Source organism: Entamoeba invadens (assembly GCF_000330505.1).
Source record: "Entamoeba invadens IP1 unplaced genomic scaffold scaff_1105074724577, whole genome shotgun sequence".
Taxonomy (NCBI): Eukaryota; Evosea; order Mastigamoebida; family Endamoebidae; genus Entamoeba; species Entamoeba invadens.
The window spans coordinates 72,920-94,507 of record NW_004440193.1 but is presented as its reverse complement, the minus strand read 5'-3'; the positions used below and the strand labels follow the sequence as shown (position 1 = coordinate 94,507).

General features: G+C 34.4%; 16 protein-coding genes across 16 annotated transcripts; 9 read left to right on the top strand and 7 right to left on the bottom strand.

Moving 5' to 3' along the window:
* Positions 1–2,115: 2,115 nt before the first annotated feature.
* Positions 2,116–2,487, top strand: EIN_344920 (hypothetical protein; the record flags this gene model as incomplete). Its single annotated transcript, XM_004255255.1, has 1 exon — positions 2,116–2,487. One exon carries the CDS (start codon positions 2,116–2,118, stop codon positions 2,485–2,487), a length of 372 nt encoding a protein of 123 aa, XP_004255303.1.
* A 215-nt stretch (positions 2,488–2,702) lies between these two features.
* On the bottom strand, positions 2,703–3,495 carry EIN_344910 (hypothetical protein; the record flags this gene model as incomplete). The annotated part of the gene is made up of 2 exons (XM_004255254.1): positions 2,703–3,412; positions 3,453–3,495. The coding sequence occupies 2 exons, from the start codon at positions 3,493–3,495 to the stop codon at positions 2,703–2,705; spliced, it is 753 nt and encodes a 250-aa protein (XP_004255302.1).
* A 343-nt stretch (positions 3,496–3,838) lies between these two features.
* Positions 3,839–4,522, top strand: EIN_344900 (hypothetical protein; the record flags this gene model as incomplete). The annotated part of the gene is made up of 2 exons (XM_004255253.1): positions 3,839–4,099; positions 4,196–4,522. The coding sequence occupies 2 exons, from the start codon at positions 3,839–3,841 to the stop codon at positions 4,520–4,522; spliced, it is 588 nt and encodes a 195-aa protein (XP_004255301.1).
* Positions 4,523–4,633: 111 nt separating this feature from the next.
* On the bottom strand, positions 4,634–5,266 carry EIN_344890 (hypothetical protein; the record flags this gene model as incomplete). The annotated part of the gene is made up of 1 exon (XM_004255252.1): positions 4,634–5,266. The coding sequence occupies one exon, from the start codon at positions 5,264–5,266 to the stop codon at positions 4,634–4,636; it is 633 nt and encodes a 210-aa protein (XP_004255300.1).
* A 246-nt stretch (positions 5,267–5,512) lies between these two features.
* On the bottom strand, positions 5,513–6,165 carry EIN_344880 (hypothetical protein; the record flags this gene model as incomplete). The annotated part of the gene is made up of 2 exons (XM_004255251.1): positions 5,513–5,623; positions 5,668–6,165. 2 exons carry the CDS (start codon positions 6,163–6,165, stop codon positions 5,513–5,515), a joined length of 609 nt encoding a protein of 202 aa, XP_004255299.1.
* A 100-nt stretch (positions 6,166–6,265) lies between these two features.
* EIN_344870 (hypothetical protein) lies at positions 6,266–7,240 on the bottom strand (the record flags this gene model as incomplete). The annotated part of the gene is made up of 1 exon (XM_004255250.1): positions 6,266–7,240. The coding sequence occupies one exon, from the start codon at positions 7,238–7,240 to the stop codon at positions 6,266–6,268; it is 975 nt and encodes a 324-aa protein (XP_004255298.1).
* A 96-nt stretch (positions 7,241–7,336) lies between these two features.
* On the bottom strand, positions 7,337–7,909 carry EIN_344860 (hypothetical protein; the record flags this gene model as incomplete). Its single annotated transcript, XM_004255249.1, has 1 exon — positions 7,337–7,909. One exon carries the CDS (start codon positions 7,907–7,909, stop codon positions 7,337–7,339), a length of 573 nt encoding a protein of 190 aa, XP_004255297.1.
* A 56-nt stretch (positions 7,910–7,965) lies between these two features.
* EIN_344850 (hypothetical protein) lies at positions 7,966–9,584 on the top strand (the record flags this gene model as incomplete). Its single annotated transcript, XM_004255248.1, has 2 exons — positions 7,966–8,212; positions 8,665–9,584. 2 exons carry the CDS (start codon positions 7,966–7,968, stop codon positions 9,582–9,584), a joined length of 1,167 nt encoding a protein of 388 aa, XP_004255296.1.
* Positions 9,585–9,926: 342 nt separating this feature from the next.
* On the top strand, positions 9,927–10,676 carry EIN_344840 (hypothetical protein; the record flags this gene model as incomplete). The annotated part of the gene is made up of 2 exons (XM_004255247.1): positions 9,927–10,435; positions 10,475–10,676. 2 exons carry the CDS (start codon positions 9,927–9,929, stop codon positions 10,674–10,676), a joined length of 711 nt encoding a protein of 236 aa, XP_004255295.1.
* Positions 10,677–10,886: 210 nt separating this feature from the next.
* Positions 10,887–11,724, bottom strand: EIN_344830 (hypothetical protein; the record flags this gene model as incomplete). The annotated part of the gene is made up of 2 exons (XM_004255246.1): positions 10,887–11,542; positions 11,583–11,724. The coding sequence occupies 2 exons, from the start codon at positions 11,722–11,724 to the stop codon at positions 10,887–10,889; spliced, it is 798 nt and encodes a 265-aa protein (XP_004255294.1).
* A 1,068-nt stretch (positions 11,725–12,792) lies between these two features.
* Positions 12,793–13,899, top strand: EIN_344820 (hypothetical protein; the record flags this gene model as incomplete). Its single annotated transcript, XM_004255245.1, has 3 exons — positions 12,793–13,126; positions 13,198–13,559; positions 13,603–13,899. The coding sequence occupies 3 exons, from the start codon at positions 12,793–12,795 to the stop codon at positions 13,897–13,899; spliced, it is 993 nt and encodes a 330-aa protein (XP_004255293.1).
* Positions 13,900–14,476: 577 nt separating this feature from the next.
* EIN_344810 (hypothetical protein) lies at positions 14,477–15,139 on the top strand (the record flags this gene model as incomplete). The annotated part of the gene is made up of 1 exon (XM_004255244.1): positions 14,477–15,139. One exon carries the CDS (start codon positions 14,477–14,479, stop codon positions 15,137–15,139), a length of 663 nt encoding a protein of 220 aa, XP_004255292.1.
* A 278-nt stretch (positions 15,140–15,417) lies between these two features.
* Positions 15,418–16,383, bottom strand: EIN_344800 (hypothetical protein; the record flags this gene model as incomplete). Its single annotated transcript, XM_004255243.1, has 1 exon — positions 15,418–16,383. One exon carries the CDS (start codon positions 16,381–16,383, stop codon positions 15,418–15,420), a length of 966 nt encoding a protein of 321 aa, XP_004255291.1.
* Positions 16,384–16,460: 77 nt separating this feature from the next.
* On the top strand, positions 16,461–17,444 carry EIN_344790 (hypothetical protein; the record flags this gene model as incomplete). The annotated part of the gene is made up of 1 exon (XM_004255242.1): positions 16,461–17,444. The coding sequence occupies one exon, from the start codon at positions 16,461–16,463 to the stop codon at positions 17,442–17,444; it is 984 nt and encodes a 327-aa protein (XP_004255290.1).
* Positions 17,445–17,844: 400 nt separating this feature from the next.
* Positions 17,845–19,355, top strand: EIN_344780 (hypothetical protein; the record flags this gene model as incomplete). The annotated part of the gene is made up of 2 exons (XM_004255241.1): positions 17,845–18,612; positions 18,711–19,355. The coding sequence occupies 2 exons, from the start codon at positions 17,845–17,847 to the stop codon at positions 19,353–19,355; spliced, it is 1,413 nt and encodes a 470-aa protein (XP_004255289.1).
* Positions 19,356–19,704: 349 nt separating this feature from the next.
* On the top strand, positions 19,705–20,277 carry EIN_344770 (hypothetical protein; the record flags this gene model as incomplete). Its single annotated transcript, XM_004255240.1, has 1 exon — positions 19,705–20,277. One exon carries the CDS (start codon positions 19,705–19,707, stop codon positions 20,275–20,277), a length of 573 nt encoding a protein of 190 aa, XP_004255288.1.
* Positions 20,278–21,588: the final 1,311 nt, after the last annotated feature.

Genomic DNA, 21,588 nt, shown 5'->3' with positions numbered 1-21,588 from the left:
TCTTGGTCTGTTGGATAGTAATTTATTGGAAAGATGGGTTATAAATATGACACCACTTATAAACAAAGATGTGTATATTTGTCCTGACTATACTTTTACAATGGTTGTTGCTCATAAAAAGCAAGACTCTCATACTACAATCACGGGTCTAACAAAATTGCTTTTGGGCAATCATAATGTTAACAGTATTATTGAAAATAACCTTAAAACTTGTATACCTATTCCCTGCAATCAAGGAAACGTCCATTGGTCTTTGATGGTATGGATTATTTCAACTGATACTCTTTATCTTATTGATTCGTTGAATAATGAAGATGTTTACTCGCACAAAGAAATGATCGAATTCATACAAAAAAATAAGAAAGAAAGTAAAAGTAGAAATAATCAAAGTTGAACAAAAGAGTGATGGTTGGAGCTGTGGATATAGGATGATATATGCAATTAGTGTATTAGCTTGTAAAGACAAAGTGCCGGATCCTCATTTGTTAGAAATGTTTGACAAAACAGATTATTCTATGTTTCTCTCAAAAGTCTCAGAATTAATTCAAATTGATTGACTTTTATTTGTTTTTCAAAAAACAAAAAAATATTATTATAATTGAACCATTTTGAATATAATAATTGGGTGGCGAGTAAACGATAGTTTAATAAAGTTTAATAATAATTAATTCCAAAACAATTAAAATCTGTGGCAATAAACAAGGTAAGTGGGCCACTCGCCTATTGTCGAGTTTTCGAAACAATGACATTATTTCTGAGAATTTATATCTGTTGATTTTACTATATAATATTACTATTGTAATAACAATTATAATAATATATTGTGCTTGTATCTGTTGCTAAATACGTGAAATATAAAATTTATATGATTAAAACAATTCCATGTTTTTAATTTGCATATTAATGACTATCAACAATGTTCTCTACAATTAACATTGACTTATTATTTTTACGATATAAAAACCTACTATGAACTTTCGTTTTAGTCTTTGGTTTAACTATTTGGAAATTCTATTCAGTTGGCAATACTCTTTATTTTTTCACAAACAATATTCGCAACTATTTTATTCACTACAACCAGAAGTTTAACAAGAGCTCTTTATTGAACTGAACACTTTCAAACATCATTTACATGCTGACATTTGAGGGTTGTTTCAGAATAGAATCAAACATTATATTTCTCCTGTTTTATTTCCTCTTGTGTTTTACAAATAAATAAAATAACACAAGTTTTACAATTAAAAATTATTGTTTTACTTGTTTTTTGTTTGATATGTTATTAGTATTTTCATGTTAAAAACGGGTTTTTACACAACAACAGTTTTTTTCTATCCCATTAATTAGTGCAAAGTTTGGCTAACATTTCGTTTTAATTACGCCATTATTTCTTATTTTTAATGGTTTTTATTTTTGGCTTTTCATTTGGCCATATTTCGGGAAATTATTTATTAAAAAAGACTAACAAAATTTATTATAACAATGAATGAAATTTCAGAGGCAAAATCAACTTTTATGTCAATACGCAATTATACAACGTTTTTGACGTTTTTGTTTTTTTATTGAAATTCCAACCTTTACCAGACAATGCTAGTTCTTAGATCCCAGAGGTTTTTCAAACCAGCGGTTATTTTCGCCCTCTATATTTTTTGTAAATAACTTATTCATAATAGTAAAATTTTACTATCCCAATACTCATTTTTCTGTTTTTATAAACTTGGTTATATTAGGTCTGTTTTCAAGAAAAAACGGGTAAAGTATTATCAATGGTAAAAATAAGGCGAATTTGCCAAGGAAAAAAATAAACAGGTTATTTTTTCGATATTGGTTCTTGAAAATTAATTTAGAAATAAATGACGTTTCAAAACACAATTTCATACGTTTGTTTTTTTCCACTTTCGTTACTAAAACATATTTATAAAAAATTATTATATGAATATTATATACTTTTTCAAAAGCAAATTATGTCAAATCATGTTTTTTAGTTATTTTTTGAGATAACACCATTATCAAGTAAAAGAGACACTTTTTAAACCATTCTAAAATTATAAAATAACTATATATAATAAATATAATACAAAAAAATAATTAATAACTGCAGTCGAACTAAAAAATAAAATGAGTGACACATCTTGTGGATTACCAGTAATAGTCGAGTCTTTTCTCGCAGAGTTCTTTGGCTTAATTGGAGGTCTCATTGTCTTTTTATTAGAAAAGACCAATACATACTGCAAAGCCCATGGAGCAAACGCAATAATTTGGGGTATTATCTACTGTATTATGTGGGTAATCATGGTAATCTTTGGTGCGATCTGCAGAGTGGGTGGAGTTGTTGCAACCATTTTTGGTATTCTCTGTGCGATTATATCTTTGATCTGGTTCTGCATTTGGGTCTTCAACTGGGTTATGGCTCTTATCAAAGCTCAGTCCCAAGAATTTGTTGCTTTCCCAATTGTTTCTGGCTTTGCTCTCAAGATGGCTGGTAATTAAATTTAAACTTTGTGATGACTTTTTACTGTTTTTTAAACCTATGTTAATAAATTTTTGTGATTACTTCGGGTATTGCGGATAGGCTCCTTAATTTTCAGATATTAAGAAAAACAAGAAATATGACTTGTAACACAACTTCGAAAATAACAAATAATAGTTTAAAAACTAAATTATCTTAACTCAAGCAAAACACACCCCACATAATCGAGATGGTGTTATTTTGTTGGCTTCCGCCACTTGGCTTGAATGTATTTCCTGACCATTGTAAGTTGCTTCTTGTGATTGATGTTTGTGTTTGTAACCATTTTTTCCTCGATAATATCGTAATTCAATTCCTTTCTAAAGTTCTGTGTCTCTTCCAATGAAAAGAAATAAATTCGTGTTCCATCTTGTCTTAAATAAAACCTCTCTGACAGTTTGTTCCCACGATTCTCGAATATTTCCTGTTTCATGTCGCCCATCCCGTAATCTCTGAAAAAAAACACCCCGTTTGGCCTTAATACCTCGTCCAAGTTTTTGAGGGTTGTCATAAATTTTGTTGGTGAAATGGTGGAGAGCACAAACACAAGTAACAAATAGTCGACGGAAAATGATGGCATTACTTCTTGGGGAATCGGTAAAGTGACATCATGCACAAATGCTGTTAAGTAGTCATGTAGGTATTCGTCTTTTTTCACGACTTCAACAGCACTCTGTGCAATATCACACGCATAAAACTTAAGAGATGGATTAACCCTCAAAAGAGGGACCATTGAATTCCCAAGACCACACCCAATTTCAAACACATCAATAGTGTCTCGTGGGTCATACACAATTTCTTTAAATTCTCTACACATCCAATTTCGCTCTTTTGAAGAAGCAATAAACCCTCGCCGCTTTTTGTAGAACTTATCCCAAAACACGTTAGCGCGCTTTTCGTGGCGGTCTGAAAATTAGAGTGTTTTTATTCGTTCATTACAACAAACCATAAATTTTCTCTGGTAGCACACCACTACTTGGTTCAGCCATCTGATATTTTTCTATAATCATTTCATTAAAAAATTTAATACTATTACTGTGTTTCCCTTTTATTTCTTTCTTTCATTTTTTTATATTTGAGTCTTATAAAACCCTTTTTTTCACCAAAACAATTTCTCAATTAAGTTAAACATTGAAAAAAATTATTTGTAAAAACTTAAAAGAACTATTGTAAAGTTGGTAACTTATAACTAAAATAATAGTTATATTATAGTACACAAATTAATAATATAAATTAAAAGATAATCCTTAAACTTTGTAGAAAAGTAAATGTATTGCAAAAATAAATCAAAACATCAAAAATAACTGAATATAACTCAAAATGGTAAACTTTATGGAAATGATATGCACGCCACAAAACAAAGAATTCGCTGATCAACCACAAACATTTAACTCATCTTCTCATGAAACTGTTGAACTCACTGATGACTCAAAATCAAGAAATTTCGAAGACCAGAGAGTTTCACCGTTGAGAAAGGCCCCAAAGCCAAACCACAGCGAGCAACAAGTTAAAACAAAGCGCGTCAGAAAATATCAGAACTATTTTCTCCAATATGGGTTCTCCTATATCACGGAAAATTCAGTCCAAAAACCCGTTTGTTTGATTTGTCAACTGACTAACCCACGAAAAGCAGTTTTCGCCAACTCGTTTCTTCAAAACAATAAACTTTACAAGCATTTTACAGAGCAGCACAAAGAGTACACAGATAAACCTCTTTTCTTTTTTATTGGTCTTTCTCTCAAACAAGACACTCACTTTTTGTCAACAATTCAGAAAAAAATTGAAGATGACATCAACGTCTCAGACGATGATTTACCTCCTTTACCAATCGAAACCACAAAAAACAAAGAGGTTTTTAAGCCAAGGAAAGAGCCTTCTGTTGAAGCGAAGAGGATCACAAGAAAAGTAACAACAGACACGTGTAGGTCTGTTGTAGATTCTGTCTTGAGTGAAATAGCCAACCGTATTTGTGAGGTGAATCTTGCCAACGAGTTTAAAAAGGAAACAAAAAAGTAAGTTATTCTGTATCAATTGACTCTTTCCTATCTTTTTATGCAAGAACAAATTTGTTGAAAAACGATGACTAGAAACAAATGATAAGTAATAGTAAATTGAATGTGGCACAGATTAGATCAAGTTTTTCTTCTCGCCTTCCCCGCTCACTGGCAATTCGTTTGGTTTGTGTATTATAGCATAAAGAGGCAAAATGGCTGCACCTCTTCTTCCCACCAAAAAGTTGATGAGACACCAAATACCAAACACAGCAAAAATAATTGCCAATAAACAGACAATGCAAATGAAAACAATCCACATCGTCGCCAATTTTTCTTTAGGGACTTCGTCCGAGGCGCAAGCACCAGGTCCTTTGATTTTAAATTCAACGTAACATTTGTCGACAACCAAATTCATCACCTCATATTTGTCCTCAGGAATGTCTTGACACTCCAGATACACAGTCGACGACCACTTGAAGCCTGCTTTACAGGTATCTCCACCTGTGTATTTAAACCCATTTCCGTTATTGTCGGTGATAGCCTCTTGTTTTTGGACAAGCCCAAGAGAGTAGACCTTTGCACCTGAAGACCCAGTCGCAGCATTTCCAAGTCCGTCAACATCACCACAGACGTTGAATTTTGCTTCAAATTCGGGGAATGAGATATGATATGGGTCGTTTGATTTGCGGGTCAACTTGGAATAATCAACGCCTCGTATTTTGCAGTCTGCAAATACTGAAACAAACAGAAGACTTAACACAAGCATTGCTTCAATTTTTCAGTTCTTTTTGATCTACTTTTCCAAACACTTGTCTTTTTCGTTTATTATGGTTGTAATTACTTCTATTATTCAATTTTTGAAACTATTTTATATAATTAAAATTACCAAAAAAGAATAGGTTCCTTTTTATACCATTAAAAAATATGTTTATATTATATTGAACAAGAATGTTAAAAGCCTTGTTTCTTTAATTATTTAAAAGAGTAAATAAGATTTTTAAGGTGTCGATATTTACGAATTATTGAGTTCAGCAATCAAATCAGTGTAAGCGGGTGGTGGGCCGTAAGTACGCATTGCATCAGCCCAAGGGGGTGTTTGTGTTTCTCCAATTCCAAGCGCCTCCTGTGTGTCAGTTGTTTTTCAAAAAAAAGGAAATAATAACAAACTCTCAGTTGTGATGAGAGTTTAAATGGTGTTCCCGTGTACTTCTGTTCGTCCTTCCCATCAAAGTAAAGTTCGCCAAATTGCGTCATTTTCTCCTTTTTCTGGTTTTTGAAGAAAGCGTCGTACAGAATTTGGTAATCGATGCAACCAACCGTCTTTGGACGCATCTTCTCGCGCATCTTCTGTTTCATTTTGAGGTCTTGTTCCTGATCAAGATATGCCTGCCGAAGTTGTCCTACACCAGTTGCTTCGATGTAGTCAGGCAATCGGTACGCTTCTTTTTCTCTCCTCCCTGACAAGAACCGTTTCCGTTGACACCAATGTTGTGGGATTGGAACAGCATTTTTCATCGACTTCAACTCGATTAACAACTCGGGTTCACGTGAGTTTGCGTCGTGGAATTCAACCAACTCGGGGTGTGCCACAGCAAGCTTTAATTTTGCAACTGCCACAAATTGTTGTTTTGTTCGTACACTCTTAGGTGGCCGTGGTTTCGACATCACTCTTTGGTTTTAAAGTTCTTATATAACTTATTTTTTATTATTAGTAGAATTCCACCAATTTTTATAACTTTTCAATGAACTATACAACTAAAGTAAATCATAAAACGTCAAAAAAGAAGTCGAGGGCAGCACCAAAATCACTGCAAAGCACAGAACAATTGATTTTTTGTGCGAGTCCGAGTTTCTCATTAATTGAAAATGGGGTGGGGTAATTTGTAGTACAGAAATCGTCCATGAATTTATCGCTTTTTATTTCAGCTTCACAAGAGTGTTCATGTGATGCCTTGTGGTATGTGAAAGTAACATTCAGTTTTTTAATGAAGAGAAGAAAAGCGGTATTTGCGGTATGGGTTGTACTATGTTTGCAGTATGTCTTCCCTTCGAAATCCAAAACAAACCCTCCGTTCTTAATAGAACTGTCAAACTTCAAATTGTATGAATTTTCTATCCAGGCGAGTGGTTGTAGAGGTTGGTACGACACTGCCCGTTTGTCGTAAAACTGTGTGTCAATGAAAACAGCTTTACATATCCTCAAAAATGGTTTGGGGTCATCATCAGTTGTTATGAGTTTGAAAGAATCGAACATCTTTGGGAATTTGTTTGTTGCTTGAACAACAAAATCTGTTGGAATTGTTGAGTCAAATAAGACGCCTTGATAAAAGCTGAGAAACCCCCACAACTCTCTATAAATATCTTCGGAAAATGTGATGTAATCCAGCTCCGTCTTTAAAACAACGTAATTTGAAGCGTTGAAAACCACTTTTTTATATGGGTTGTTGTCTTGAATGACAATCTTGTCGTTAATAGATCGAATAACAATTTCTTCGAAAAAGATTCCTTTGAATTTATGTGCAAAAATAGGAAGTGTTGTTTGTGTTCTTTCGTGATACTTTGCGACCCTTGCGTATATTGGGATTCCGTGTCGATTTGTATCTCTTTTTGTATATTTCATGTGATTCTGAATAATAGAATTCTTCGTCACGTTTTGAAGAATCTGAATTTCGTCTTTAATTTGAACAGGCGGCGGATACGCGCTGACTATAACAAACAGAAGAACAACACACAACACCATTTTTTTTCGAGTTACTCTTTTTTTTAAAGTTAAGTTTCCTTTTACACACCAAAAAACTATATTTTATACTTTCTTATAACATGAAATAGTAAAAAATCAATTCATTTTTTCTACGAAGGCAGCGGCTTTACCAAAGAGCTTTTTAAGCATTCGAGCAAATAAGCTTCTATGTACGTTTTCGTCTTCACCAGCCCCAACAAGAGCCTCAGGGGCCGTAACTGCTGAGCACACCAACAACAGAGGGACTGTCCAAAGGGTGTAAATGTTCACCAAGAGAAGTCTCCAGAATTCCCAATGTGGTGAGAGGATGAAGTGGATAGCAAAGGCAAGATGTGAAGAGACAGCAGTAACACATCCCGCAAAGAAAATGGGGGAGGTGTAGTTGATGTATGGGATCTCGTTGGAAACCATTAAGTAAATGATATGTCCTATGATATTAATCCACACAACATACCAAGGGATAAATCTAAGACAAAGAATTGTTTGCAATAATGACCCTACTACGAGGATTTTGACTATCATTTTGGCGTGTGACGGGCGTTCTTCAACGAAAAGTGAGAAGACATACATCCCACTCGCAACGCAAAACCCAACGAGAATAACTAACACCAAAAGGGCAAACCCGTAATCCAACACAAAATTGATAATACTCGAAAGGGATAACCACATGCAACTCCTCTCTACTTTTTAAGTTCCAAAAAGATCTTATTTTATCTTTTCTACAAATGAATAAGCAATGTTCAATTTGCTACGACGACATCGTCGACTGTACTGTCACGCCATGTGGACACACTTTTTGTTACGACTGTATTGCTGAGTGGGTAAGAAGAACTGAAAATTGTCCTATTTGCAAAAGTCGAGTAACTCTTAATTCTTTAATTCGAGTCAACAAAAACAGAAACGTTCAAACAAACGCGGAGACTGCAGCAAGCACTAACACACAGGCGTATTTCAACATGGCAAAGTGTCTTGGTTTTCTCTTTTTGCCTCTCATCATTCTTTTCTTGTTCATTCTCTTGGTTAAATCGACACTTTAATTAAATTTACTACATTTTTATTATTCAATCAATTATAAAGGAGTTTTTATTGTAAACATTCGCTTTATCAACTTATTTTCACATATAAAAGTAGATGTTGATATGTAGGTAAAAAGAATTATAAAAATAGTTATTTTGATTATAGAAAATAGACCGAAAAACATTTTTGTCAAGATCACCTGCTTTCATAAACCTCAAAGGAAACTGGATACACTTAATGTTTGGCACATCTTCTCAAGACCCCGTTTTTGGAATTCTTAAAACATTCCCAAGCCCACAAATAACAACTACACCCCCTTGGCTTGAAAAGCTCAATCAACATAAAAATATCTCCCTTCACGACGACATCACCTTTTTTTGTAAAATATGTACAAGACTCATTCCAAGAAAAACAAACAAAGAAGCGAGTGATAGACGAGGTGTCAAAGGTGATCGATTCTATCACAATAACAAAGAACGACACATGCCCCCCAAAGGCAATCTTTTCTGTGGTGAGAAACCCAAGCGCAATTACTGTCTACGGATCGTACAAAACAAATTTGTCGTTCCCGTTTAGCGACGTCGACATGTCTCTTGGGGGGTACTTCTTACAATTTCCCCCCGATGTCATTTTCCCGATTATATCTGACGCACTCACAAACACTTGTGTGTGCACTACCGTATTGCAGCTGCCATATGCAAGAGTCCCCCTTCTTAAATTGCGGAGTTCACAAGACGGCATAGATGTAGATATTTCAATGGAGAACACCATGGGAATAGAAACTACAAAATTAGTAGGGAGGCTGTGCCACCAAAATGTGATGCTACGGCCACTTGTCATATTGGTTAGATATTTATTGCACCAAGGCGGATTTACAAGTGTGATATCTGGGGGGCTCAACACATTTATGATCACGCTTATGGTCTATTCGTTTCTCGACATGTACAACACAGGGAAGTTCACTGGTGGAAAGCCAGATACCGACCTTGGAAGTGTCTTTGTGACATTCTTACAACACTTTGGATACGACTTCGATTATACGCGGTATGGCATTTCCATTGGAAAACCGTGTTCTTATTTCGAGAAGGAGTCAAGGGGGTGGATCGATTATAGCAAACCCATGGTGTTGACAATCGAAAACCCCCTCGACAATGATATCAATTTAACTCCAAACACTTTTCTTACACCTCTCATCAAGGATTACTTTGCAAAATGTCTCCAATGGATTTTACCTTCTAATGGTGATGATATATACTACTTCATCCCCAAAAAGTCGCGGCTCGCACGTGTTGTGTTTCTGCCAGATGAAATGCTGAATAGGTCGTAAAACACACAAAAAGGTATATGAGGTTTTCCCAATTTTGCATGTCCACGTTTTTTCCCAAGAAAGTTATTTGTTTGTTGTATTTATTCCGGGTTTTTGGGCTATTTTATTCCTTTACAAATCGGAGTTTTGAATGTAATTTGGGTAGAAAAAATTATTTTTTACACCAAGTTATGAAATAAAAATTTTGTTTCTTTCTTTTTAATAAATAAAAAAGAAAAAATTACACTAATTTATTAACTTTAGTTTTAGGAAACAAAGTCTAAAACATCTATTCTTAAAAAATTATAAAAATTGGTATTAAAATGTTATTTGTTTAGGAACGAAAAAAAACTCAAAAAGCAGATGAAGTGTGTTGTATTCATTGTGTTACTTACAGCAGTGTTGGCAAAGGACACTGGAGATTCGTATGACCAAGTGTTCGAACGATTGAAGGAAAACAATTACAAAATCAATTATAATGAGAAAAGTAGCTTGCTCGTTCTTTTTTACGAAAAAGATGGGCAAGTTAGAAACTTACCCATACAGAATACAACAAATACAACAGAGTACACTGAACCATTTGACGGCGCCTCATTCCTCATTCCAACCGACGAGGTGTCTGAGGTGAAAATCACCAATTTCTACACTATTGCAAAATCAAAAACGGATGTGTACTGCAGAATTTATGTCAATTACATTTATTCACCCCCATTGTTAGTGTTCGCTAATGGGACAATTCCAAAGTTGATTTCTGCAAAGGTCAAGTTGAACGACTCCCGTATGGAGGCGATTACTTGGGACACATTTTGTAATGATTGTGCCTCATCCGAGTGTCTCAATAACACGTTCTGTAGTTTTAAAGCGGATAACTAGTTTGTTTTTGTTAACACCGTGATATCTCTGACATTTAGCAAAGGCTCAACCTGTGAAAAAGCTTTAGAAACCGACAAAGAGGCGTGTGGGTTGTCATTGTTTGTTGGATGGGAAGGATATGCAGGAAGCCGTTACCAAAAGACGTATCGAAACCTTCCTTCCCAGTTTTCTAAATTCTCCATAAAGGGACAGATCTCAGACACTATTTCAGGTTTCGAATCAAATTGGTTGAAATTCTAACTTTTTTGTCTTCTTGTTGTCTTTTTACCTCAAATGTATTGCATTAGCTTTACCAATCAAACATCAAAACTTGATCAATGATGTTTAGTATTTTTATAGTTTTATTTACCATTACTTCCTTCTTGATATTGACAGTGTTACTTCTTATAGGTCGGCACAGTTTCTCTGAAAAGTAATGAAAATAACATGGAATCTTCGATAAAAAATGAATTAAAGCGCATAACTGTCGACGATTTTACCCTCGATTTCAGCTCTGAGCTTCTTGATTTCGATGTCCTTTTGGATCATGTCACTGTTGAGTTTCTGGATTTGAACATCTTTTGCTTTAATTTCCGTTTGGGTTTTGTCGACATCGCCTTGGACTTTTTGGATTTCAGCGTTTTTGTCATTGATTTTTTGTTGGACATCTTTGGTGTCATTTTCAAGCTTCTCTTTTATTTGTTTGAACTCCCTCTCTACCCTTGCCAAATCCTCTTTGTGTTGTGACTGTTCTTTTAACCCACCAACCTCCTCGGCAATCTTCTCTTTCTCCTTTTGCAACACCTCCAGTCTCTCTTCAAGTGGTTTCGACGCCTCTTCACTGAGGCCTTCAAATTCTTCTTCTTGTGAGGACTGAACTTTTTTGTACATCTCCTTCAGTTTTTGGTTCTCTTCTTTTTGAACCTTTGCTTGCGCTTTCAGCCTCAAGACGCTCTCTGTAATCTGCTTCTGGGCAATTTCGAACATTTGGAGAAGGTCTGGAAGGGACTTTTCTTGTTCATCAAACTGCTTGATTTTGTTTGTGGTCTCCTCAGATGCTGTTTGAATCACTTTGTTCAAATTCACAGTGTTCTCCTCAATTTTTTGCTTCAACTCAGCAACACTCTCTACGCGTTATTTTTAATATATGTATTTAAAGTAACAAACTCGGACCAGTAGTTTGCATCTCCAATAAGATCTGGTACGACATGTTAAGAAGCTTATAGGCGGCAACCAAAGTGTTTCTGTCGTACGTTTTGACATAGTCCATGCCACAGAAAATGGGTGTGTTAAGTGGGTCTTGCGACATTTTGATTATTGAGATCTTGGTCAACTCCTTATGAACGTTTTCTAAACTTGAAAATGAAACCCAGACAATCCCAATATATCCCGTAATAAGACCATATTAAACAAAAAATGTTTTTGGTTTCAAATTTTTAGTAGTTTGAAGACTAATGGTAATAACAAGAGCTCATCAAGATAAACTACTCTTTTCATTCGTAAAGAGCAAAATGTAACAATACATAACTCTATTACACACCACTAACACAAATAGTAATGTTAAATAAGTGTTGCGGTAAACTTGTTATAAAGCTAAACGACAAGTGTGTACCGTCTGATGTATTTCATCAATACATAAGATATTAAAAACAATAAAAACAATAAAATAAACAGTGATAAATCAATTAACACCGGTTGGATCACATGTTGTTCACGACGAGAATAGAGGGTTGGGTATAATCAAAACTAACATTTTCTGTTGTTATGAGTATAAATGCGATTATCGAAAAGACCATAACAAGGAGTAGGAACAGAAACGTAACGACGTACATGGCTAAATTTTCTTTGGCCACGCCAAGAAACATTCTTTTATGATTTTTCTAAGTTACAGTTTTTTTTCACAAAACATCTCCTATCAACACATAGTACTATTTAATACTATATTTTTAACTATAACCAAATTAAAAAAACTTGCGTCAAAAACACATAACATTTTACATAACAATTTCGGTGATTGATAGAAAAAAATAAGTTAAACAATTTTAATAACTATTAATATATTTAATTTACTATAATTGATAATAAAAATGACTTGTTCTTTGTGAGTGACATAAATATATGGTACAAATCCTTGAAAATTTAAACGGTTTTTTAATGGATTTGTCATGGCTCTCTGTATAGATAATTATAATTTTGTATTCCTATAATAATAGTTCAAACATTACGAACAGACACAGACAATACTTACCAGTTATTACCAATAGTTTACAATAATACAAATTTGATTCACCCAACTATTTAGAATTGCCTCGACTATTGTATACGACAAATTCTATCGTTTTTAAGACTCAGATGACATAAACAAAGAATTTAAACGATGTCGAAATTTCAGCTCTTTCCACAACAACACCCATCAAAAGTGCCAAAGATTATTCGCGACTGGACGCAGTCTTTCAAAACGGGTAGATCGAAGGCAGCTTCCGCATTCCATAACAGATCACAACGACTTGAAGGTCTTATTCAACTTTACAAAACAGAAAAAAGAGTCCCACACAACGAGTCTGCAATATTTGGGACTTGTGCGGTTTGTGGGCAGTCGACGACTGTTCTTGGGAAAATATGCAGTTGTTGTGGCCATAAGCTCTGTGCGAGATGTATTTTTGAAGTGAAGCTAAAGCCCAAAACTGTAGTTGGCGAAGTAGTTAAAATCAGTTTGTGTAGTAACTCGTTGTTTATATAAAAATGTACCAAAACAAGATAGAACACACGCACTTATAGAAAGAGTTATACTTGTGTTGTACGTGTTATGATGTCTACAATGTTATGAAAGCAAGTCAAGTGCTTCAACGTGTACAATCAGATGATCATTTTAATATCGAGATAAGAGCTCGTATCATTGAAGCAGCTGGAAAGGTAATTGCAATTAAGAAAGGTTTAGACAATGCGACAGATAAAGAAACCATTATACATCTTTGTGAAGATGGGCAAAAAACAATCAAACAACTCCATTCCGTTGTCGACTCGCTTAAAAAAGAGAACCATAGTTTTCAGTACAAATCGGATGCTGTTGTGGAGTCAAATATGATCCGCGCACTTGCCAATTTTAGTGGAACTTTTGGGTTCTATTTAGTTGGTCAAATTGAGGTTTGTTTTCAATACGTTTCAAAACTTTTAACGTGACACACAGAAAACGGAGAAACGAATGCAAAAGAAACTTCCCCTCCCTGTCATCAAAACAATCAACATGTGTGTTATTCCAAAAAATGGGTCTGTTGTGGTTCTCACTGGTGTAGGACTTGCTGGAGGTGTTATTGCAAAGATCGGGAAACAGACTCTTCAAACAAAATTTTTGAATGGTTCGCTTTCGGTAGCTATTCCGCCTGTATTTGGGAAGCTAAGTGGTGATCCTGTGGGGCTGGAACTTTACACAGCAGACCAAAGAAAAATCAGTTTACCAGGCGACCTCCTTTATTGTGACTACTGAGTATCGAAGTTCATAATTAGGTTGTCAGTTGGTATTATTTTAATATTTTCATGTTTAAACGATTTTTAAATATAAATTAAATATAAATTGGATATAAAACATTCGTATTGTTCAAATAATACCACCAACAGTAAAACTAAAAATAACTTATTGAGTTGGGATTGGAGGTGGTGGCTGAGTTGGTGGGGAGACACAACAGGGTGGCAAAGGAGCGGGAGCGATGTGCTCTATATTTTCAAAAAAGAGGTCCTGTGTTGTTTTGTTGTTGTTTCCCTGTGGGGCTGGCTGTTTTTCAGAGACGTTGAATAACAAAAAGAAAACAAACTTGTGTGTCGCCAGGCATTTTGAAAATCAAGTTCTTCTTATTTTTTTAATTAAATAATAATAATAATAAATACTATATAAATTCGAGTCTAAATTTTTTTTAAATTTATAGAACAAAATATTATCAAAAATGATTCAGGGCTTTCTTTTCTTAAAAATTGTCGAACACATTTCAAGCGTCAACATATTATATACACTCCTCTTCGTGTCAAAAAAATGTGCGTTGTATGTCATGCAGACGCAGAGTCATGACATGAAAAGTGGTGATGTTTTAAAAACGATGGTTTTATTGCCAAAGTTAAAAAACGTGAGGTGTCACGCCTTCGAAGCGGTTTTGGTCTTGTTGAAGTCCGAAGAGCAAACGTTGCATTTCAATTTGATTTTTGAAAACGCTGATGATTTTGAAAGTGCAGGTATCTTGTTTGACAGTCGAGCTGATATTATTTCTCTTGACATAAGAGGTGTTGTCAATGATACTTTTGTTAATTTTTTACACGAGTTTTTACAAAATTCAAATTTGAAAAAATGTGCACTTTCGTACGCAATTTTTGTGAGTCTTATTGCAAAGGGAACAAATGTTCTCGATGTTGTGAGATGTGACTGGAGACTTCGAGGCACGATGGACCAAAAAATGTTTTCTTTGATATGTAAAACTGTTATGGAAGCTACTAACACAAACTTTATTTTAGAGGTCGATTCAATGAAACAAAATTTGCTTGATAAACTCGTTACCACGTTACCCAAGACCAGGTTTATAACACACTCTCTTAACAAACAAAACGCAAAGTATATTTTGACAAAAACCATCTTTTATGACACATTTACATACAAACTCAAAGAAGACAAATTGTCTTGTCTTTCTTCAAAAATAAAAAATGAAATTAAGAATTTGTATCTTCCAGTATACTTCGACTAATCAATTTCCAAACAAATTGATTTTTGATTATCATAAATGGTCCAAATTATGATCAAAAAACGGGTTGATTTATTTGTTGTGATAAATCACGTATCAACATATATAAATTATACCAAAAATACATTTGTATAATTTTGATACTTATTCACTTTTTTACACCTCAAAAATCAAAGTGACACTCCAAAGAATTGAATATCTTTTTATTTTTATATGTTTAATGACTAAGATCAAAAAATTGAATATCTTAAGCCAACAAACAACATAAAATGGTGACAAAATTAGAGATTAAACAAAGACGACATCCGCATGAAATTTCCACTGTCGTTATAAGGCAACCAATACATCTGCTTGTTTCTCCCAAGCGATGATACAACAGCAACTTTTCCGAGGAGTGGCATCAACTTTTCTGAAATCAGTACGTCGATATCACAAATTGATCTATAGCATAAGACCTGGATGTCTGAAGAGTCTGGCGAGAGTTTGATTTTGTCATACATAATAGAATCGTAACAACTTTGTGTCTCAACCTTTAGATTGTATATATCGTTCAATATAGTTAGTTGGACATTCCAAAGTTCTTTTTGTGAGACCTCGACCAAGTCCATTGCTTTTGACATGAGTTCTCTGATTCTTGAGTTGAAAGCGTAGATGTTATCATCATTAATGATAGTTGGTGGTGGAATGTGAATATCCCCGTTCATTGGGTTAATGTACTCTTCCACGGTGAACACAAAGTCTTGTGGTGCACATTTCATTGCGCCCAATATCGTTCTAATTGTTTTTGACCACCTTTTCCCGCCTTCTTCATTCAATTCGATTTTTGTTGCAAATTCGTTCATTTCATTGAGTGTGCTTTGCTCGAGAATTGTTTTGTATTGCCCAAAATAATTCACAGGGCGTGGGAGGTACAAATAAAGTAACATTGTTGGCACTTTAAAAAAAGTGATGACGACGGGGTCCAAAAAAGTTGTAGTGGACGTAAGTAAAGCGGAGCTATAGAGTGTTAAGTCATACTTCCTCTCGTTCAGCATCTCTTCGCTGTGCACTAACAACTTGCCAGGAAACTCTGGGTAGTCGTCTTCGTCGTACCTCTCGCACAAAAGCTCGAAAAGCTTCAGAAAGTCTGAGTATCTGCGGTTTTCGACTTTCCACACATACCAACACGCCCACCTGAGGTCTACAGTGTAAGATTTTCCCTGTGGGGTCAGCGTGATTTCGATGGGGACTGCAACTCCTTTACTCATCTCAATAAATGAATATTATTTCAAGTTCGGTCATTTTTCAAAGGAACTTCAAAAGATGGTTGTGAACTTTTAATTTGATGTCCCGCAGCGCGCTTTTTGAGCGTGTTTTATCAACACCTGTTGTTGATTTAAAAAAATTATTCAACATCAGTTGGCATGGTGTTCCTGATGAGTGGAGGTGGCAGGTTTGGAAATATTTACTTCGATATGTTCCTGTAGAAAAGAATCGAACTGAGAAAGTTCTCGAGAAGAAAAGGAAGGAGTACGACATACTATTAAAAACAATACCAAAAGATGAGAACGAAGAGACTAATGATGAAACCAAAATTAGAAAACAAATTGTTATGGACATCATGAGGAGCAACATCACTATCCCAATGCTGTTTGTTGACAAAATACAAAACGCAATGAAAAGGATATTATTCTTATACGCACTTAGACACCCAGCATGTGGATATGTGCAGGGTTTAAACGATTTGGTTGTCCCTCTTTTGGTGGTCAACGTTGAGGAGTTTTCAATGAAAATTGGCGAAGATGTGATGAACGACCTTAATGAGTCTCAGCTTCAATGGATCGAAGCAGACACCTACTGGATGTTTTCTGCTCTCCTTGAGAACATCCAAGATCACTACACTTCTGAGCAAAGCGCAATTTACAAACAACTTGACGAAATGAATGTTGTGCTTGAAAGAGTCGACGCTAAGTTGGCAGACAAATTAAATGAAGAGAATATCCAAATCATTCAATTTGCATTCCGATGGTTTAACTGCTTTTTGCTTCGAGAGTTTTCATTCAAACAAGGGTTGAGGTTGTGGGATACATACCTTTCAGATGAAGATGGTAACGGATTTAAGGTGTTCCACCTTTACGTCTGCGTTGCAATCCTCAAAAAGTACTCCGCGAAACTCGTCACCCTTGAGTTTGCAGACCTTGTTCAATTTTTACAAAACCTCCCAACCAATGAATGGACTGATGACGATATGAACTCGACACTCTCAGAAGCCTTTGTCCTGTTTTCTCAATTTAAAGACTCTCCATCACATCTGTCTCGAAGTAAGTGAGTGGGGTTATTAAATTGATATAGCTTTAGTTTTACTTGATGAATAATTGGTTTTAAGTTATATTTTCATTCTTTATTTTTAATAAAAAAGAGTTAGTTTTTATTATTGATGAATGAAAGATGTAAATGAAATCATCAACTATTTTTGGTTCAAAACACAAAGTCCAGTTTCTGAAGAAAAAAGTCAAATTCATTTAGAAAAAAGTCATTAAAGAGTTAGATGGATTGACTATTTGATTATTTACTGTAACAGGGCATTTAAAGATATTTTCCACCAAAAATAACTTTTTGGGTACAACTGTGCAATTGTTCACACAATATCAACTGTTTTCAAAGAAATTGCCAACAGCTCTTAGAAATTTGCAAGGTTAAAAAATAACAAAGAACTTTAAAATCAGAAAATGGAAATAAACAAAAGACCACACCAGACACTATACGAACAACACAAAACTATTTCAATGATTGTGACTGTAGCTATTTTCGTTTCAGTCTTATTGTCGTTTGCGTTTGCTTTTTTTATCCCAGTTAAAACGGTTCAAATTGGGACTATCAGTACTACACCACAAAACACGTTTAAAAGGAACATCAATATCACACAAATTAAACCTTTTTATTCGTTCGTCGACGTGTACTTGAAAGTGAACAAAATTGGCACAACAACAGAGAAAATTACAACCTCAAGCCAAGTGTTTTCCACAAACAACAAACTTTTGATTGAAAAAGAAAACGAGTTTAACACAAGTTGTACGTCAGGATATTGTGAGAAGGTTTTAGTAGTGTCTGTCAACCCGTTAAGAGAGAAAGCCATCAACATTGAAGTTTCAATACAAACAGAGAGTAAATTTGGTGTACTCGAATTTATCATCGAATATAAGTCGTTTTGGTACGTGTTATTCACAAATGTGCTTCACTTTTTGGCGATGGGAATTGAGGTTGTTGGGATTACATTTTTGTTGTTTAAATGGAGGAAAACACCAATGAGGGAGTGGTACTTTGAGCACATTTACATCATCGTTGTCTTATTCTTCGCACTACTGTTCGACTCCACTTATTCATTCTTGTATTTGTATCAAAGCTCATACATTCTTTGGGCGTTGGAAACGCTTCAGAGTCTCTTTTTGTTTGCACTCTTTTTGTACTACATCATATTGCTCATATGTATGAGCTTCGTTTGTTTATTTTGGTTATAAGCATATGACACTATATAATATAAAATATAATATATATAACACTTATACAATAAGCACTAAAAATGAATTACAAGTAGAAGTACATACCACACAGAGGTGCCATACTGTTGGCTATTGGAGTTGGACTCGGGCAGTTTTGTTGCATGGTTGCTGTGTTGTTGTTAAACAACATCGAAAATATGAAGAACTACACAACATTCCATCAACCAATCGAAGCGTATGTGTTAATATGTGCACTATCTTTTGTGAATGTGATGTATTGTGGAGCGACGTGCTTCTTTACGTATTTCATATTGAGACATACCATGGAAGTTAAACAATTTGTCATTCATGTAATCTTCACAATAACAATTGCCTTGATTGTTGGGTTAACGACTTATGATTATTACTACATGACCATTGTCCCTGTTGTGGATTTTAATTTGACAACGTCAATCTCTTGCTTCGTTCTGTTGGTCGGGATGTTTGTAATTACGTATGGGTCCTACAACAAAGAAAATAACACCTACAACCAGGTTGAAACTGAAATCCCACTTGAAGACAACCACGAGGTTGTTATCTACGACAGAAAGTCCCTCGAACTTGCAAGAACCATTGACGAAAGGAGTGAGAAACCACAAAAAACGTTAGACCCAACTCCACTTCAAAGGATCGACGAAGATGAGCCAATGAATTTGGACGACACACAGAACCCCCTCTCTGATACTGCTATTGTTTTGTGAAACAACAGAAGTTGAATACACCCATTTACTAATTGAACACTTTTATTCGTTTAGTCCATTGGTGTCATTTTCAGTACAACAAAAGGTTCTTCATCAACAGTTGTGTATTAAAAAAAAAATTTCTCTTTAAAGACAATTTCTATTTGTTCTATAAATTAATTTAACTATAACAATAATACATTTATTATCCGATTTTTTATTGAATTGAATCCAAAACTTCAATTGAGAAAAACTTAGTTGAAAATTTATTCTTTTAGATCCAATAAAGAACAAAATAGTTCTTTTTATAAAAATATGTTATAAATGAAAACTATTCTGAACTGTCAAACTCAAAAAGATAGAAAAGATTATGTCATCAACTTTACCACCACCAGACGTAAATACAAACTCAACCTACAATGCCCCTGTTGTTCCTTCTTTGATGTCAGTAAACCAACAGGTGGTTACTCCACAAAGTGATCCGCTTCATCAAGATGTACAAGGCGAACAACCACCAATGCCTCTCCCTCCACAGGCACCAACATATAACCCAAATACTTACCAGCAAAATTACACGCCTACTTCATATGCTGGACAACAGGCCCCACCTTACTACATGCCACAGACTTACCAAACTGAGACCGCCTACATGGTACCACCACAACAACATTCCACCATTTACGTTGATGACTCACACAAAGAAAAACAACCACTATTCAATGAAAAAGACATTGAAAAGGCTCAAAAGGAGGCAGCCACATTCAACTTAACGTTGATGTTTTTCATTCTCGGGTTTTGCATTGCGTGTTTCTGGTTAATGGCGTTTGTCGTGTCGCGCAAAGGGAAGAGTGTGTCGACGAGATGGATGGGAAATTTCTCGTTAATGATATTCACAACAGAGGTTTTAATTTCCTTTATCTTCATGTGCATCTATGCCTTTTAATTTACTGTTGTATGTATTTGGTGTCACTTCTTTGTTACTCCAAAATAAGCAAAGACTTCCATGTTTTGGTCCAAAAGCATAACAACATTGAAAATACAATTCAATTACAAGCCAGGGTTGAGAGAGCGCTCGACAGCGACGCGAGGGGAACTTCGTGGGGAACCAACCACCTCAGAGATGTAGTTGAGGTGGTTTTGTTTCGTGAGAATGGAAGAGATCTCCGTCTCGACAAAAAAGTCGCGGGGTGTCGTGTTGTTACCTGTCTGCGTTTTTGATGTGGGTGTTTTGTCTGTTGAAAACGAATGTGAATGCTTCACAAATGATATGACGGTTTTGTGTCCTGACATAATGAGTTTTCGAGTTTGATTTTAGGTGCTTTTGAAGAGTGGATGCAAAAAGTTGTATCAATCATGTATAAAAAATTTCGATTGTATTTGTCGTAAAGAAAAAAATTGTAATCAAGAGTAATAACAAATTATTCTATTTCAGATGTGTTCATCTAAAAATACAACTCTAAGAACTTCGTTTGAAAACAAGGGGGTTGAAATGAGCTTTTATTAAGGTATTTAAATTGGTATTTTATACCAATGGTATTTAATTGAGACTGTTTTTATCATACAAAAATCAATTTGTTGAATTATCATGAAAGAATAGAAAACAAAGAACACACTTTGGCAAAAGTACGAAATTGTTTACAATCATATATTTTTAAATATATTCCAAGTAAAACAGTAAACAATAAAATAACTATTAAAAATTGGGTTTTTTGTTAGATAATTACCTGAATTTGATAATATCAAAAAAAATTTGGTTTGTTCTATTTTATAATTATTAATTAAACTTTGAAAAACTCATTCAATTTTTTTTATTTTTTTGATTTATAAAAAGTAAAAATAGTATTAAATAAAATATTTTTTTAATTCAACAATTATAGTTGTGCTTAATCATTTCTATTTTTTTGGTTTCCACGCAAAACATTTTATATGAAATTTAGTTTGTAAATAGAAAAAAATAAAATATGCCATTGAAAAATCTAATATTTGGGAACTTAAGTTGATTATGATAATCAATAGTTTATTGATATTATCAAGATTTATTTTTCAACAAAAAAAAACAAGTTTAAAATATATAAAATAAAATAATTAATTTAATACAATTAAATACATCACCATTAAGCTTCGCACCCGAGAATTTTATTATTAAAAATTAGTATCTAAAAAAGCTAATAAAACGGGAAAGAAAAATTGACCCGTTTTATTAGCGTTTTTCGATACTAAATTTTGATAATAAAATTCTCGGGTGCGAAGCCTA